The following is a 16,100-nucleotide window of genomic DNA, read 5'->3' as shown; positions in this document are numbered from 1 at the left end:
AGCACAGTAGTTATCCTTGATACCTATTGTTGATATGTCAGATTAATATGGAAGAATGGACAATTAGCTTCCAGTAATCTTCAATTGTCTCTGTAAGACAAAAATAGTGAACTGTCAATGGACTGTTAAAACAGCTCCATTTGTTTGTGTAGACAGTAAGAGATAACACACATGTCACAATCTATGATCTGTCTTCAAGGAGTCAGCAATGAACTTTGCTGGGTGTAAGCTGTTGGAAATAGCAGAGTCAATTCTGCCAGGATAGTAAATTAATATTTCACAGAAGGCTTTTTCTTTCCCCCAGAAGAACAAAATACCATAATCCTAAAAGATGGGTATCATTTTTCTATTCAGACTAGACATATTAAGAAAGGAATGGGCCTATAGAAGGCAGTGCACTTCAGACATTTGCCACAAACACCCTGCCGTTTGAAAAAAAATTATGCTCCTTTACTCTTCAGATATTTACACAGGAAAGTTTACCCCCCCATCAGCCCATTTATGCTACTGATTAAAACTGTTATTTAGCCATTTCAACAACTAGAACAGCCCCAATATTTCCGAAGACCTGAAGAATGCATTGGTACACACCGTTCTTGTAGGTGGGTTCCAATAGCAGCACATAAGACTTAAATCTCTTCAAGACGGCACTTTTCAATTATAACACATTACAAGGTTTGTTTACACATAGCAAAGATATTCACAGATATCTTTATGAATATGAAAACCTGCTTCAAAATTAGGAAAAATATACCATTCCTTGCAGCTTTACCAATATTTTCCTGCTGCCATCCCAACAGAAGAAAGGGAATGGAGGGGGGGGGGAGGGGACCTTTCTGTGTTTCCTTAAGCCGTCAGCACAATATTATGGCAAATAAAAAGTCCATATAATTAAAGGCAATCAACATCAACCTAGATCAGTACGATTATGTAATACACAAAGTTCCAGTTCCAATTTCTGATGTGCATTTTGGCTAGATTTAGATTCTGAAAGTCAAAAATGTAGGGAAAGAAAGCATCTCCTGTTATCCAAGTCCAACATCCAGGGACATCATGACCACAAATCCTAAGATGGAAGTCCAGGAAGCCAGCTTCCCATTGCCACTGTGAAGAAAAAATGAGAAGTATTTCAAAAGAAATAACGATTCCCCATGTCCCAAGGAACCATTGACATGAGAATGAATTATGGTAATTTTGTTTGCAGCAAGACTGCTAAAGGGACTATGCTCAAAGAACCAAGTTCTTGACAAGACATATCACCCAGGTTGCAAATGCAAGCATGACCATTTTCTTTTGTTGGCACAAGTTACTTTATGAGTGGAACTACCTATCAAAATGGCAAATTTACAGCATTACTGGACTGCATTGACATTGCTTCTATTACTGCAGAAATGAAGTATGGTTTCCAGTTGGAAAATTCTGATTCTGTTCCAGCATGGAAAACTCATGGGTTGTTCCAAACTTTGCAATCAGTGGAGGAAAGGCATCTGGTTGAACATGGTTGGTTGCTATGAGCCACAACATGTTTCTACCATGAAGAAATACTGGGATTAGTTTGTTTGGTTCTGAAGGAATGGTCTCTATAACACTCAGGATCAAGACAATTATCATCAAGGCGTGCACTTTACAGCACTGAAACAGCTAGAAAGTGAACTAGCATGCTTTTTAATAGTCATGTTTCCCCATCTTAAAAAGGAACTGAGACTCTAATGTCTCCCTCTCTTGCCATCCAAGCTTACCTCCCTACAATCTGCTCCTCAGGTGATTTTCTCTCTGCCAGTCACTGATATTAAAGGGGGGCAGAAGGAAGTTAAGTTGCATGTGGGGGATGGTTTAGAACTACCACCCCTGTGCCCTTCTTGCCTCCCCCAACCCCACCCATTATTTGCAACTGTGATAGACTCATTTAAAGATGTGTTTTCAGATCTTGTTGACCCAATAAATAAAAACTTCATCTTCAAAAGATGACTGAAGAAAAAAAAAAGGAGTGTTGAATTCCTGGTTTTGTTGATGGATATTTGATGAAAATTTTCCTTCCCCCAGAAAAAATAAATAAACTGAAGCTTAGAAAGAGACTGATTCACCCCCCCCAGATCAATTTGGAACAAGCTCCTCTCTTCACATCACTTCAGATTTGAACACAGTGAAGAAAACAGACTGGAAGCAGGCACAATACGAGATGCTCACCTGATCTGTGCTTCTGGGATGATATCATCTACCACCACATAGACCATTGCGCCAGCAGCAAAAGCCAGGGCATAGGGAAGGAGAGGCTCTGCTACTACCATAGCCACAGCACCAAAAATGCCCGCTAATGGCTCCACCATACCGCTTAATTGGCCATACCTATAAAGAAACCAAAAGTCACTGGAGAAGCTCTAAGAAGAAATAGGATGCCTTTGTTTTATGCATAGTGGCTTGTTTATCCCTGTTTTCTCTCAGTCTGCCACAATCCAAAAGGTAAAAAGAAAACAAAAACCATCTCTTGCCTTCTGGGATCAGACCAACAGGGATGTTTATCAGCCTTGCAAAACAAACAGAAACGTCTCTGAGCTCTTCATGAGCAAATACAGAAGAAGGCAATTCTTGTTCTTTAATCTGAAAGATGACAAAAGGCTGCAAAGATAAGAACATCTGGCAACTGCAGGCAGGAAATTCTTTCTTTCTTTCTTTCTTTCTTTCTTTCTTTCTTTCTTTCTTTCTTTCTTTCTTTCTTTCTTTCTTTCTTTCTTTCTTTCTTTCTTTCTTTCTTTCTTCCCCTCTCTCCCATGCTGTGATTTATTTCAAACTCATCAGGATAGTTGCACTGAATCTGTCAGAACATACTTTGGCATCTTACAGGTAACTGGTTCCTGGAATGAGATTTCTTATCAAGTGACTGATCAAAGAACTTTTTGGGGAAAAAATGATACACTATGATAGAATAGACAGATAACTCTAAAATATGCTATAAAAGCTCTTAACACAGCCCTCAGAATCCAAGGCGTCCAACAGTCCTTGACAGCTAGAGCATCCTCATCTGCCAGTAGTATATGCATTTTTAGATTGGATGTAGAAAGCACTGCTGAGCACTCCTGGAATGAGGAAACCACAGAATTTGTTATGATCCTGCAAAACTTCAGTTTCCCTGCAAACAGCCTGAGCAGATGGCTTCCCACTTTTATTAGTAAGTATTCAAATTATTTCAAATTTCACTTTGGTGAACCAAAGTGAATCAGGTAGCTGTCCCAGGTAAACTGGAGTCACATAGTAAGAGTACAAAATACCAGCAAGGTGATTGTAAGTCACATGGCATACCACTGCACTTGCAACACTACTTGCTGTAGTTATACAGAGTGGGGAAGAAAGATGGCAGTGAGTAGAGGAACTGGGCTGTTGCCTTGAAGGGCAAGCTGCTCACCACTAGAGAGCCAATCCTACTTCAGCCACAAAATTAATATAGGGCAGGTTTGCAGCAGATGTTACCAGCTCTTCTAGTAATGTGCACAGAGAGTTGGGTTCATCATTCTTTTGATGGTATGGTCAGTATAACTTTGTTCAGTTCTGTACTAAAATAATCTGAAAGCTTCCTTGAGGATTTAGAACTGGGTGTAGGGTTCAAAGTTGGCATTGGAAGAAAACAGCAGCTGTGTAGAGAAAACAGATATTATCCTTGACTCCTGATACTTTGACTGATTTTCTTTTAATGTGCAAGCAAACCAATTAGACCTTCCCTTCCTGTTCTCAGCAGACATGTTCAAAAAGCCTCTTCTTATCTCTGAAGATAACTTGCTCACTGTCATTTCAAAATAGCCATCAACAGGGATTCATCTTCCTCATTTCCCTCTCTCCGTTGTTTTGTTCCCAAGTTTAAGCTCTGAGTTCTTCTTCAGAGTTCATTTCATTCCTAGTTTTCAGGGAGCTCTCAGAGCATTAGGCTGAGTCAGGGAAAGCAGTACTCCATCTCTGCCCCAAAGAAAATGTTAAGGCTCGCCTCTCTTTTATCTCCTCATGCACTTAATTCCTCCCTCAAGCTCTCGTGAACTATATAGAGGGGGATAAAGCTGGCTTTTTAAAATAACCCTGCTGGACTTGACCCTGCCACAACTTTAGCTGTTTTACTTAGGGTATTCTTTTCATTCCCATCTTTCCAAGGCAGGCAGGAGAAACACTTTCCTAACTGTACAAGTTCTCTGTGTTAGTATGAAATGGGCTGTCTGCCACATCACTGAGAAATTGACTCCAATATTCTTTCCCCCTGTAGCTATATTTAGGTGGGTTTTATTTGGTTTGAAAAGCACACTTTTGAGGCAGATGTTCCCAGTATCCTCCGTGACTTCTCTCACACATCATAACACTCAGTTCAAATGCACAGGCAATAATACAACCCGACAGCTCCAGAGTTCACGGCCTAGGCTTTTTCACCTCCAGAGAGGGGGGAAAGTGGTTTTGAAACCAAGCCCAGAATAAAGGGAAAGGAAACCATTTCTTAACCCAAATTACATGAACTGTTTCATCAGCACATCAAAATGGAGCAAACAGAAACCACTGAGATGACTGAATCAGTTTAGCATATTATTACTGCATTGATTTCCAAGAAAAAGACACATGAAGAAGTGAAGGAGATTTATTATTGAGAACCAATTTTAATAGTGTTTTCAAGCTTTAAGGATACATAGAGGTCTTCTTCAAGCCGAACAAAAATCATAAAAGAGAATAAGCTTGCACGTAACATATGCATGTAACTGGCTCTCAAAGTGTGACATCTGAAAGGCAATGCCAATGTAAGAGCCTTTTGAGACCCAATACGGTGTTGATTCATAGGAGAGATCTGTATCTTAATTAGCTAGGATCAAATAGTGGAGTATACATACATATTTTATATTTGTATTTAACAAACAATATAAATATATAATAAACACACACAATTATATTAGGCAGGGAGACAGATAGATGCCACTGTACTTATTAAGCGACAGCTATAGCAGACAGGGACAACCTATTACTGTTACTTGAAAAGTAGCATGGGGCTTGGATCCCATAGATACTTCCATTGAAACAGTGGATTTTCCTAGCTTCTCCCACTGAAAACAGCCCCAAATACCCCCAAAATGCAGCTGGGGGGGGACAGGGGGCTTATGGATTCCCCTGTTCTTATGTTGTGGGGGACTTGAATGTCTGCAGAAGTGGGGGGCACCTCCCATTCACAGAAATTGTTGGTGGAATTCAGCCCTAGGTCAATAGGTTGCTTTTTTGGAGTTCAAAACAATTCTAAATCTCTGGCCTATCTTTTAAAAAGTTGATTTACCATTTTTCTTTTGGGATAGACACAGAAAATACAGAAAGAAGGGTATTGGGATCATGAGTGTGCTATAGGGTTTCACTTGTGTGGTGTACACTGAACAGCCCCAGTAACATGTAACATGTACAGAACAACCCAAGAGTCATCAAAGATCACACACAGTTGGAGACAAATTATTTTCTCCAAGAAACTGAAGGCACATTTTGAAGTATGGAGTGGTGCTTATGGTGCAATACATACACTCATCCCCATTCCCTCAGGTTTTTGCAGGCTTTGTATTGTTTCAAATACCTGCCAAACCTGTCTGACTGGAGGTGAGTGTGGGACATAAGAAATGTCTATACACACACAGGAAAGAGACGGCCATCTCAAACCAATTTCAACTTCCTTAAAAACTATTGTCTCTCTGTAAACCCATCTTGCAGAGAAAAAGACTTTCAAGAGTAACTGGTATGCCAAATTTGTGTGCCTGGTACCTGCAGCCCATGTGGGGATTCTATCATGGTTACTGCCAATTCAAGTAGACCATCAGGATCAATACTAGTGCTACAACCAATTATACACCAGTATCTATAGTATAAACCCCTCATTCTAGTTGCTACTTCTACCATGAGACATCCCAGCTAGGGATGGGCACAAACCAGGAAAATGTAGGTTCGTCCTGGTTTGTGGTTCGTGAGGTCACATGAACCACTAACTTTCACGAACCTCCCCATTTACTGAACTGGCTCCCCAAGGCCAGCAGAATTGGGGGGGGGGAGATCTTGCAAAAGCCATTTAAAGGGAGCACTTGGAAGAAGGTGGGGGGAACATAAGGGATCACTGAAATGGCTTCCATCTATTTCAGCCTAACAGCTGATGGGCACACTAGCCCCACTGTTAGGCTGAAATGGATGCAAGCCATTTCAGCAATCCCTCTCACTCCCCTCCCCACCACGAATCCCATGAACCTCTGAAACCATGTGGAGGGTCATGGGAGGGTCGTGGATAGGGATGGACACGAACCTCTGGTTCACAAACCATGAACCGGTGATGCTCATCAGGAAATTAGGTTTGTGACGAGGTGTGTGCCCATCCCTAATCCCTACACCCCCATGACCATGCACACTTCCTATTTATTCTATCTACTGCATTTTAATCTTGACCTTCCTCCAAGGAGTTCAGGTCAGCATACATTGCTTTCTCTTTCTTATTTTGCTCTTACAGGTACCTTGAGAGGTAGGGCAGGTTGCAAGAGTGACTGGCTCAAGGTCACTCTTCCTCAGTGTCCTGCCCACCCATTGTCATTCTTTATTCTTCTTGAGGAATCACACAACGCACCCCGCAGAAACAATTCTTTCAGTTCTTACAGGTTGCCTGAGAAAGGAGGAAACTGGGCTGCTTGCATGAAGTGAAAAGTTAGGGACCAGACCCTTGATATACAGATCTGGTCTTACCAAGCCATCCTATTGAGATTTATGAGAGAGGGGAGCTATGTGATCTCCAGTTCTGGCTGAGTGCTGGGGCAAACAGAACAGGAGGATTACAAGCAACCACAAAATTGGTCTACTTAATGCTGAATCCACAGATGCCAATAGTTCCTTCTAGTATTAGGAAAAGTATCAGTGAGACATATTCAACTGCATTTCCAATTCCACCTTCACTGTTAAAGCATCAAAAAGGTAACCCAAGGACCAGTTTTGAGGTCTTCCTTACCAGAATGCTCTCCATGTTGAAAATCCAGCCCCACGTAAGGGAAGGCTGACAGCTAGCCCCTCTGGAAAGTTCTGAATTCCAATCCCAATTGCTAAATTCCTGTGTGAATAAAATGAAAAAGACTGTAGATACTACACAATAGAAACTCTTTGTATATTAAGGGGTGGGGAGGAGGAATGAGAGAAGGTAGGTTGTGATAGTTGGAGGAAAAATTCTTGTTAAGCATCTCTTTTTAATGTTAGCATTTTCAGACCTCAGGCCTAACTCAATCATGCTAATGCTTTGGCATCCAAATCATGATTTTCATCTTCAAAGTGTTTTACGTAAGTTACTCAACTTTAACAATGCCCTAGGGAGGTAAGGAGGAATAGAGGTGGGTGGAGAAAAGACTTGTCAAAAAGAGGGAGATAGCAAGTTTAAAATAGCCCTCCATGTCAAATTCCAAGGAGCTGAAACACACACCAGAGGCAGCAAGATTTTCTTTAAAAGTGTTAATCTCTGCATGTACAATGGCTTTATATCTATACATCAGATAAGCTGCTCATTGCTGTATTTGGACCAGGACCCAGCTAACAAGAAACTGAAGGAAAGGCTGAGGTGAGGCAGGGGCAACATGAAGACAGAGAAGAGAATAGTCCCTCGTGCTGAGAGAGCAGCTGAATCCCCTGGATTCTTAGACCAGAAAGTAGGCCTGGTTGGAAAACTGTGACAGGGTGTAGGGACTGCCACAGCACCAGCTCTGGTCTATTGCTGATATGACACTTCGATGCTAATCAAGACCGCTTTCCCCCTTATTTGGCCTGAGTTCAAAGTGAACCCCTGTCTGACTCCCCTCATGTCTACCGTTCAAAATATTCATGACAACTAGGGGGCCCATGGCATTGGGTGGCCATGAAGACAGATGCTTGAAACTAGAGCTCTTCACCCTGACCCCGTCTTGCAATGCTATATCGTCATTAAAATCTACTTTTTTCTCTATTTTTGGAATGGGAAAAGCTGAGCAAGCGAAAACCACACCCTTAATGGTGAAAAACCCATGGGTACAATCTTATTTCAACTTGAGGGATCCAAAAATTAAACAGTCGCAAGACAGCACAGTACCCTCTAAAATGGCCACCGGCTCAGAGGATCAAAAAGAGGTAACTGACTTACAACTTAAAGCAGACTTACTGGAATCCAGTAATCATCACTTCAAAAATTGTCCCAGACCACAGATTGGGCTTTTGAAATGTCTCTCGCCACACAATTAACCCTACAGGTGGAAAGAACGCTCTTATTCTTGCCTTCCAGCTTCTTTAATGAATTTGCAAAGAAATTTCGATTGATTCGCTTACCAATTATTAAGTACATCTGTCATCATAATTAAATTGATCTCAAACCAGAAAGTTCTAATGAAATACTTTAAAAAAAATTGATCACACTTTTGATTTTTTAAATGGATGAACTAAGCATAATTTCATTTAATTGCAGGGGTCTAAATAATTTAATTAAGAAAAGACATATAGAGTTAGCGCACCACAAATTGCACCCTAATGTTTTATGCCTCCAAGAGATGCATTTAAAAAAGCACACAAAGCAACTTTTAAAATCCAAACGATTCCCACACCAATTTCATGCCTCGGGTACAGGTAAATCCAGAGGAGTTGCCATACTTCTCTCAATGCCGATCGATCCAGCGCAGGCGCACTGAATCCCATGGGTGTGAAGCACAGAGACCACGTCAAAGATACAGTAATTTAATCAGGCTCATTGACATCACAAAATGGGGCTTCATCTTAGATAAATCAACCTTAGATGCCAAAATTAACAGCACATTGCAATGACACCAATACCTACAACTTGCTCACTTAACACACCTACCTACTATCAAACTGAGTCTACTGAGACCTTTGACAAATTTTGAAATTTTATTAAAACCCCCACAATCTTCTTATAAAACATCTTAATTCCACCCTCGATTCCATAATTAGGGAATCCTCTAATGCCACTCTACCATCCTATACTACATATTGGCACAAAGACTGCAATACAGTCTTTACCTATTCATGCTGGCAGTTCATCTGGTGTTCCTGTTCAATCTAAGAGAGTAGTCATCAAAATACAATTTCTTAAATTACTATATCAGTGGTACCTCACACCACAAAAGCTACATCGCATATAACCATCAGCATCACCAATTTGCTGGAGAGGCTATGGTGAAATAGATTCCTACCAGCATTGTTGGTGAAGCTGCACACACATCCAAGCATTTTGGCATATAATTTATCCAACAAAACTATACCATAACAGTTTTCCAAATCCCTCTTGAAGCAGAATCATTACTACTCAACACATGGCAATTGAGCCCCTCACTCCCACCTCACAAGGATTTAACTGTCCTCTGTGCGGCAGCCTGATTTTTAATTGCCAAATCTTGGAAGAACAACACTAAACTATCCATCTCAGATTGGCTGAATAAACAGGGCCGGCCCGAGGTTGTCCTGCGCTCTAGGCAAGCGCAGATGCCAACCTCCCAGCGGGGCCGGGAGACCATCCCAGCGAAGTCGGTGGGCGCTCCCTGCTGCAGCTGCCCCTCAATCTGGCCCAGCCACTCGGCCAGATAGCCCACCTGAGTCTCCGGCGTGACCCAGGTAGAGGCGGCCCCACCACCTCCGCCCCCTCGCTTGCGCCTCCACCAGCCAGCTACAGCATCACGCCCTGCCCACGCCACCGCTGCGCATCCTCCTCCTGCAGCTGGCAGAGCTCCTCCCAGCCCCGGTGCTCCTCCCAGCTGCTGCTGCTGGTGTCGCTGTGGGCCACGGCACCTGGCTCAATGGAGGGCGCTCCTGCAGGCTGCGCAGCACCACTGCCTCCCTCACTGGCCAGGTGTGCCGGCGGCCACCCCTGCCTCCACCTCCGCCCCCTCGTTTACTCCTTTACCGGCCAGCTACAGCACCATGCCCTGCCCATGCCGCTGCTGTGCATCCTCCTCCTGCAGCCAGCAGAGCTCCTCCCAGCCCCGGCGCTCCTCCCAGCTGCTGCTGCTGGTGTCGCCGCGGGCCACGGCGCCTGGCTCAATGGAGGGCGCTCCTGCAGGCTGCACTGCCTTCCTCGCTGGCCAAGCGCGCTGGCAGCCGCCCCTGCCTCTCCTCCCACGCCCTAACAGCCGGCTCGCGCTCTAGGCGAAGGCCTAGTTCGCCTAGTGGGCGAGCAGGCCCTGTGAATAAAGTGTGTGATTTCTGTCTGATGGACAAACTTTCAGACTCTTTCTATCTTTATGATACCAAATTGCTTTAATTGAACTGTTTTTAGATGATTTCATGTGGATTTTAACTGTTAATTATGTATCAAATTGTATAAGCCGCCCTGAGTCTGCTTCGCAGGGAGGGTGGGGTATAAATTAAATTTTAAAAAATAATAAAATAAGCACACAGATTCCTTCAATTTGAAATTTACCTTAATCTGGTTTCCTTTCTTGAAATACTTATCCACCAAAGCTGAGTATACTTTGATTTTGGATACAATAAATATGATCTATTGATATATTTTATGAGATGTTTAATGGTCATGATCATTCTTCATAATATGCTACTATCATTACTGCATTTGCACTGTTTACTATGTAGTTGATATTGCATGTAACAGTTATATATTAATTCTAATTATGTATGTATTTGCTTGTTAAAAATATAATTAATTAAAAAGTATATTAAAAAACAACAACTAGGGTCTGTAAGTAGAGAGCCAGTTCTTTGCCCTCCCACAAACATTTTATGCTAATTATGAAAGCATCATTTTCACAGTGTTATTGTTCAAGTAGGAAGAAATCAAATTCAAAAAATTTTAGACATACGTTCCATCTGGTTGTGCATAGCCATTCTTCTAGACCAAGACAGATTTGTATTCTTGAACTGCCTGAAAAGGGTGCATTGTTCCCAAGTAAAAGGGATGCAGAAAGCATCTCTGTCATCCTTACAGGCCTTGAAAGGCAGGTATACTGAAAACTGAAATATGAAAGCATGCCCAATTGCACTACAGGTGTTAGTGGTTTCACATAACAAAGGAAAATGAAAGCTTGGACTGGAACTTGCTTGAAATTGTAACATGCAAACCTTTCTTTACATATATAAGATAAAGCACTTGCTTGCTTCCTAAAGGGTTTAGGAAGCCAAAATTGTCTAAGGCTGCATGACGCTCACACATATTGACTTGCAATTTGCTGACTGGCTTTGAAGATTTTAAAATGGGATGGGCATGACTCATCTGCTGAACTCTGTCAATAATGTTCCCTTCAGCACTGAGCAACATAAACAAAACAAAAATAGTACAACTGATCAACATTAAGCAGCGTTTAGATGTGAATACCTAACATTTCTGTGGTAAGCATCATTCAGTGCTGAATTGCTGATTGACAGCAATTCGATCTGGCATCGAGGGTGTCAACCAATCGAGGCTGTATTGTCCTTAACAGAGACATAAACATCATAAAGGTTCTGCCTTGTCCTTAGAATGATACCAGTTTACCTGAATGCAGTTCTGTGGATACAATATTGCTCTTTAATGTCAGAAATCCAGATTGAAGTCCCTCTAAAACCAAAAGGTCCACTTGGCAAGTTGGCAACTCTCGGTCCAACATAATTTATATGTAATGCTCTCTACTGTATACTCTCTACATTATACTGTAATGCTCTCTACATGGGGCTGCCCTTGGGGCAACTTCGGAAGCTACAGCTGGTGCAAAACGCGGCAGCCAGGTTGTTGATGGGTCTCCCCAGGTGGGAGCACATCCAGCCTGTGCTGAAGTTATTGCACTGGCTTCCAATAGCATTCCAGATTTGCTTCAAGGTGCTGGTTTTGACCTTTAAAGCCCTAAAATGGTCAGGGGCCTGCCTACCTGAGGGACTGTCTTTCCCCGTACATTCCCCCAAGAGCACTGCGTTCTGGAACACAACCCCGTCTGCCCCCCCCCCCGGTCCTAGGGATGCCAGATTGGCGGTAACCAGGTCCAGGGCGTTCTCCCCGGTGGCGCCAACGCTGTGGAACGAGGTCCCCAATGAGATTAGAGCTCTATGGGACCTCCAGCAGTTCTGTAGAGCTGTGAAAACTGAGCTGTTTCACCAAGCGTTCAAATAAGAACTGACTGCACCGGTTGGGTCGCACTAGCACGTTACCATAGGATGCTGCCGTATTTACTTAGTTTTACCGTATTTATTGTATTTTATATTTTGTATTAGCTGGTTTTAAATTGTATGTTGTTTTAAACTGTTTGTAAGCCGCCCTGAGCCGCTTCGCGGGAGGGCGGAGTAGAAATCCAATAAATAAATAAATAAATAAATAATGTAGTAAAGTATATCTGCCCTTTAGCACTCTCTCCCATCAGCAGTGTTCTAACATTCTTGTCACTGCTTTCAGGGGCTGCCATCTTTCCTTGTAAGACAATACACACGAATGAACATGAATTATCCTAAGAAAAATAGCAGCTCCAAATGGATCACCAATGGTCACTAGAACCAGTAGGGGGACAGAAAAGATGACAGCCAGAAGACAGCCATACAAAAAATTTAATAATAAAATAATAATAATAAAAACAAGGAAGGGGATAGTCTGATATAAAGGTTATTAACTGAATGCCTGATAACAAAATACCTTCAATATAGTGATGCAATGCAACAGTAACATGTGGTTCTACCACATCAACTAAAAGTTACATTCTGCTTTTTGAGGCTTCCCAAATAATTTTAAGCTGTTTTTGCACACCTTTTGGTCCTAGCTGCAAAAAAAATACATTTCAATAATGTCCAAAGAAATAAAGCTTCTTTGTTTGAAAAAATCAGAAAGGACTTTTTGCTTCACCCAACCTATTGATGGGATTGATTTCCTCTTAAACAGCAAAATTTACAACAGCAAAATACTAAAGGGATGCACAGTTCAGTCAGTCAGCTTCATTGTTCTTATAAATGGAAGGACAACTTAACTGGGAAAGCACTGGGGGTTGCAAATGCACATTTGAATCCTTCTTGACAGACATGGAATGAGAGAAGAGAGATTGCACATGGCATAAAATCCTTGGCATGGGTGCTACTGAGATGTTGGTTACAAAACTGTGGCCTCATCTGTCATGTGTTAAATTATCTGCCTGCTGAATCTATATCTGCACAAACTTGAAAATGAGGCATTTGCTCATGCAAGAGTCTTCTAAAATGGAAATGAAAAGGAAACAAAACCTCCCTCATTTCATGTATCTGTTTGATGACAGGATTTACTGCTCACAAACACAGCCTGGACAAGAGTGGTACAAAATCTTTCTGTTTCCTCCAGAGTTCTGCCAATAGGACTCAGCCATGCCCTACTGTAACTCCATGCCAACCACACCCTCTAGGTACAGTCTACAGTTTCATCTGCAATGCCAACCTAATGATCCACAATGCAGCACAACCTTGATTGTTGCAATACCCCCTTCAAAATTTTAGTATTTGAATTAATAATTATGTAGAGGACAGATATCAGTCTTCAACATAGTGAGGCTCCCATAACTTACAAGGGCAGAAAAACAAAACAGCCCTCTGACAATCGATGCAGGTGCCTCATAATAATAATAAAGAACCAGTTTACTGGGTCAGATCATAAGTCCCGCTTCTAGTTACCATAGCAGCCCCCCAGATGCCTCTGGATAAAATTCAAGCAGGACCAAGAAGCAAACAGCCCTCCAATAACTGGTATTCAATAAAGAATGTTGATATATTTATACTTTGTGAATTTGCCTAGTTTTTTTAAACCCTTCTAAACTAGTGGTTATTATACTTTTAAAAAACAGAATTTTTATCCTTCTTTTCACCAGAAAATGGTGATGTGCAAAATAAAACAATAAATTTAAAAAACCATGTAAAGTATTATACAACCGCCACATTAACAAAAAACAAGGGATACAAACACAGCCACCACCAGCAGCCCCGGGAATCAATCAGCATGTCCAAAGGCCATTTTTACCATTCTATGGAAGGCCTACAGAGATGCAGCCAACTGTCTGAGGGAGGAAATTCCAAAACTCTAGGTGCCTAATGAAAAAGCCTCCCTTTATTCCACGGACAGGCCACTCTTACCTCTGAACAAGCTGGCTACTGGACTTCCCTATTGATCTCCAATTAAAACAGGTTGCTTACCTGTAACTGAGGATCTTCGAGTAGTCATCTGTGCATTCACACCTCTGGGATATAGTGCGCCTGCTAATTTAAACCCCAGTCTCTCCAGTGGCACTTTAACCACTATATCACACTACTTCCCAAGTTTATGTATGAGTTTACTAGGAAGATAAGTTGGGTCAAGCACTCTTTAACACAAACTTAAGTGAGAGGAGAGCTTCTGAAACCAGATAGGCCAGAATCATATCCATCCTGGTTCCAAAAGTATAATTCTGAAATCCCAAATTCTTCAGCTTCAGTGGCCTGAGTATTCACATGACCAATACCACCACTAGGATTGCCAGTTCTAGGTTGAGAAATACCTGAAGATTTTATTTTTGGGGGGGAAGGAAGTCTGAGAAGGGTGGGGTTTGAGGAGGGGAGGGACTTCATTTGGGTATAATGCCACAGAGTCCACCTTCCAAAGCAGCTATTTTCTCCAAGGGAACTGATCTCTTCCACCTGGAGATAAGTTATCTGAAGGCTGGCGACCCTAACCACCACCAATCATATCCTGGCATATCTCTCTTGCGTTACTTCTACTGGAGGAACCATTCATACCATTAATCAGGAACTAAATGCCATTTGAATATCCTCTCTTTCACACACATAAATGGGCTTTAGGACAGGTGGATACATATTTTTCTTAGTGCATTTGTACAGCACCTAACTCAACTGAGAACATTCATTCTTCAGACTGCTAGGTAATACGAGAACACTCATATCAAACCACAAAACACATCAGGAGCAGCTATCTAAGCCATATTTTTTCCGCCAGCCGAGAGTGATCAGAAAGAGTCCACCAGTTTTGATGCCCCCCCCACAAAATATAGAACTGAGGAACAGGGCCTCCTTCTCTCTCTCTCTCTCTCTTAAAGCGGGCTCAAATCTCTTCACAAAGACTGCCTTCATTCTTTTACTCTGAGAAACCTCAGCAGCTGCAAGAAAGATCCTTTTCTGATACATTAAACACTTGTTTCCTCTTAGTAAAATCAGACTAGTGATGGGAGGGGGGATCTCTCTGAGTTGTTTAAACTTTTTCAGTGGCTGAGAAAGGAGGAGGCATGGCTGTGAATTTTCTTAACCAGGACAAGCAATTACAATAAAGGGAAGGAGGGAGACACAGGGAGAAAAAGTACAGAGAAAACATCTCTCCCAGAAAACAGTAGAGCTGCTGTCTGCAAGCTCCCCTGCCCCCCACAACTGCCTCTCCTTAGCACAAAGCAGCTATTACTAGCCCAACCACAACAAATTAATGGGTGGGAGAGGGAAGTGTGAATGGAAGGGTCTGTGCGAAAAGAAACCACCAAGTTGCCATCAAGACTTCCTCCAAGAGAAGGCAAAAGCTACTCTGACCTTTTCCTACAAGCTTGTCTTAAAGCAACAAGGGAGATTTGTATCAGTTTCTGTTTGGGTGGTAGAACAAAGGTTGACTCCAGTGGCACCTTTAAGACCAACAAAGTTTTATTCAAGGTACTGTTTGGGTGGTGTTCCCTCCCCCCCAGAGAAAGGATGGGTGGTCAGGTGTAAATTAAGAAATGGGAAGATACAAAGGCACTGGAGGAAATCTGGGAGATATATAAATAGACACTCACAAACCCCTAGTGGCTATACTTTTTAGATGTTTTAATTTAAGGTTTATAGCTTTTTTCAGGGGTCTTTTCCTAGAAAAAGAGCTGCAGGAACTCATTAACATATAGTATGCTAATAAGCTACTAGGCTATTAGCATAATAGCTCATTAGCATATGCAACACCACCTGACATCGCCAGAAGTGATGTCAGAAGGGGAAGCAGGGGGGGAGCAAAGAGAGAAGGGGTTTAAACCCCTTCTCACTAGAGTTGGGCCGCAGAAGGACGAAAGAGGGAAGGAAACAGAGAGTAGAGAGAAGAAAAGAAGGAAGGAAAGAGGGAAAGAAAGAAGGAAAGAGAAAAAGAAAGAGAAGGAAGGAAAGAAAGAGAGAAGGGA

General features: G+C 42.1%; 1 protein-coding gene across 1 annotated transcript in view; it reads right to left on the bottom strand.

Annotated features, from left to right (window-relative positions):
• Positions 1-227: 227 nt before the first annotated feature.
• LOC107119757 (zinc transporter ZIP11-like) overlaps positions 228-16,100 on the bottom strand; it is a 59,449-nt gene continuing 43,576 nt past the window's right edge. The window contains exons 3-5 of the mRNA XM_015422339.1: positions 6,977-7,107; positions 2,188-2,346; positions 228-1,104 (exon numbers count right to left, since the gene is read on the bottom strand). Coding sequence (XP_015277825.1) covers positions 1,026-1,104; positions 2,188-2,346; positions 6,977-7,107 — 369 coding nt within the window. The 3' untranslated portion in view covers positions 228-1,025. The remainder of the gene's footprint in view (positions 1,105-2,187; positions 2,347-6,976; positions 7,108-16,100) is intronic.

The sequence above is a fragment of the Gekko japonicus genome, unplaced genomic scaffold (genome assembly GCF_001447785.1).
Source record: "Gekko japonicus isolate JY-2015 unplaced genomic scaffold, Gekko_japonicus_V1.1 scaffold879, whole genome shotgun sequence".
NCBI lineage: Eukaryota > Metazoa > Chordata > Lepidosauria > Squamata > Gekkonidae > Gekko > Gekko japonicus.
This window is presented reverse-complemented; position numbering and strand designations above follow the sequence as displayed.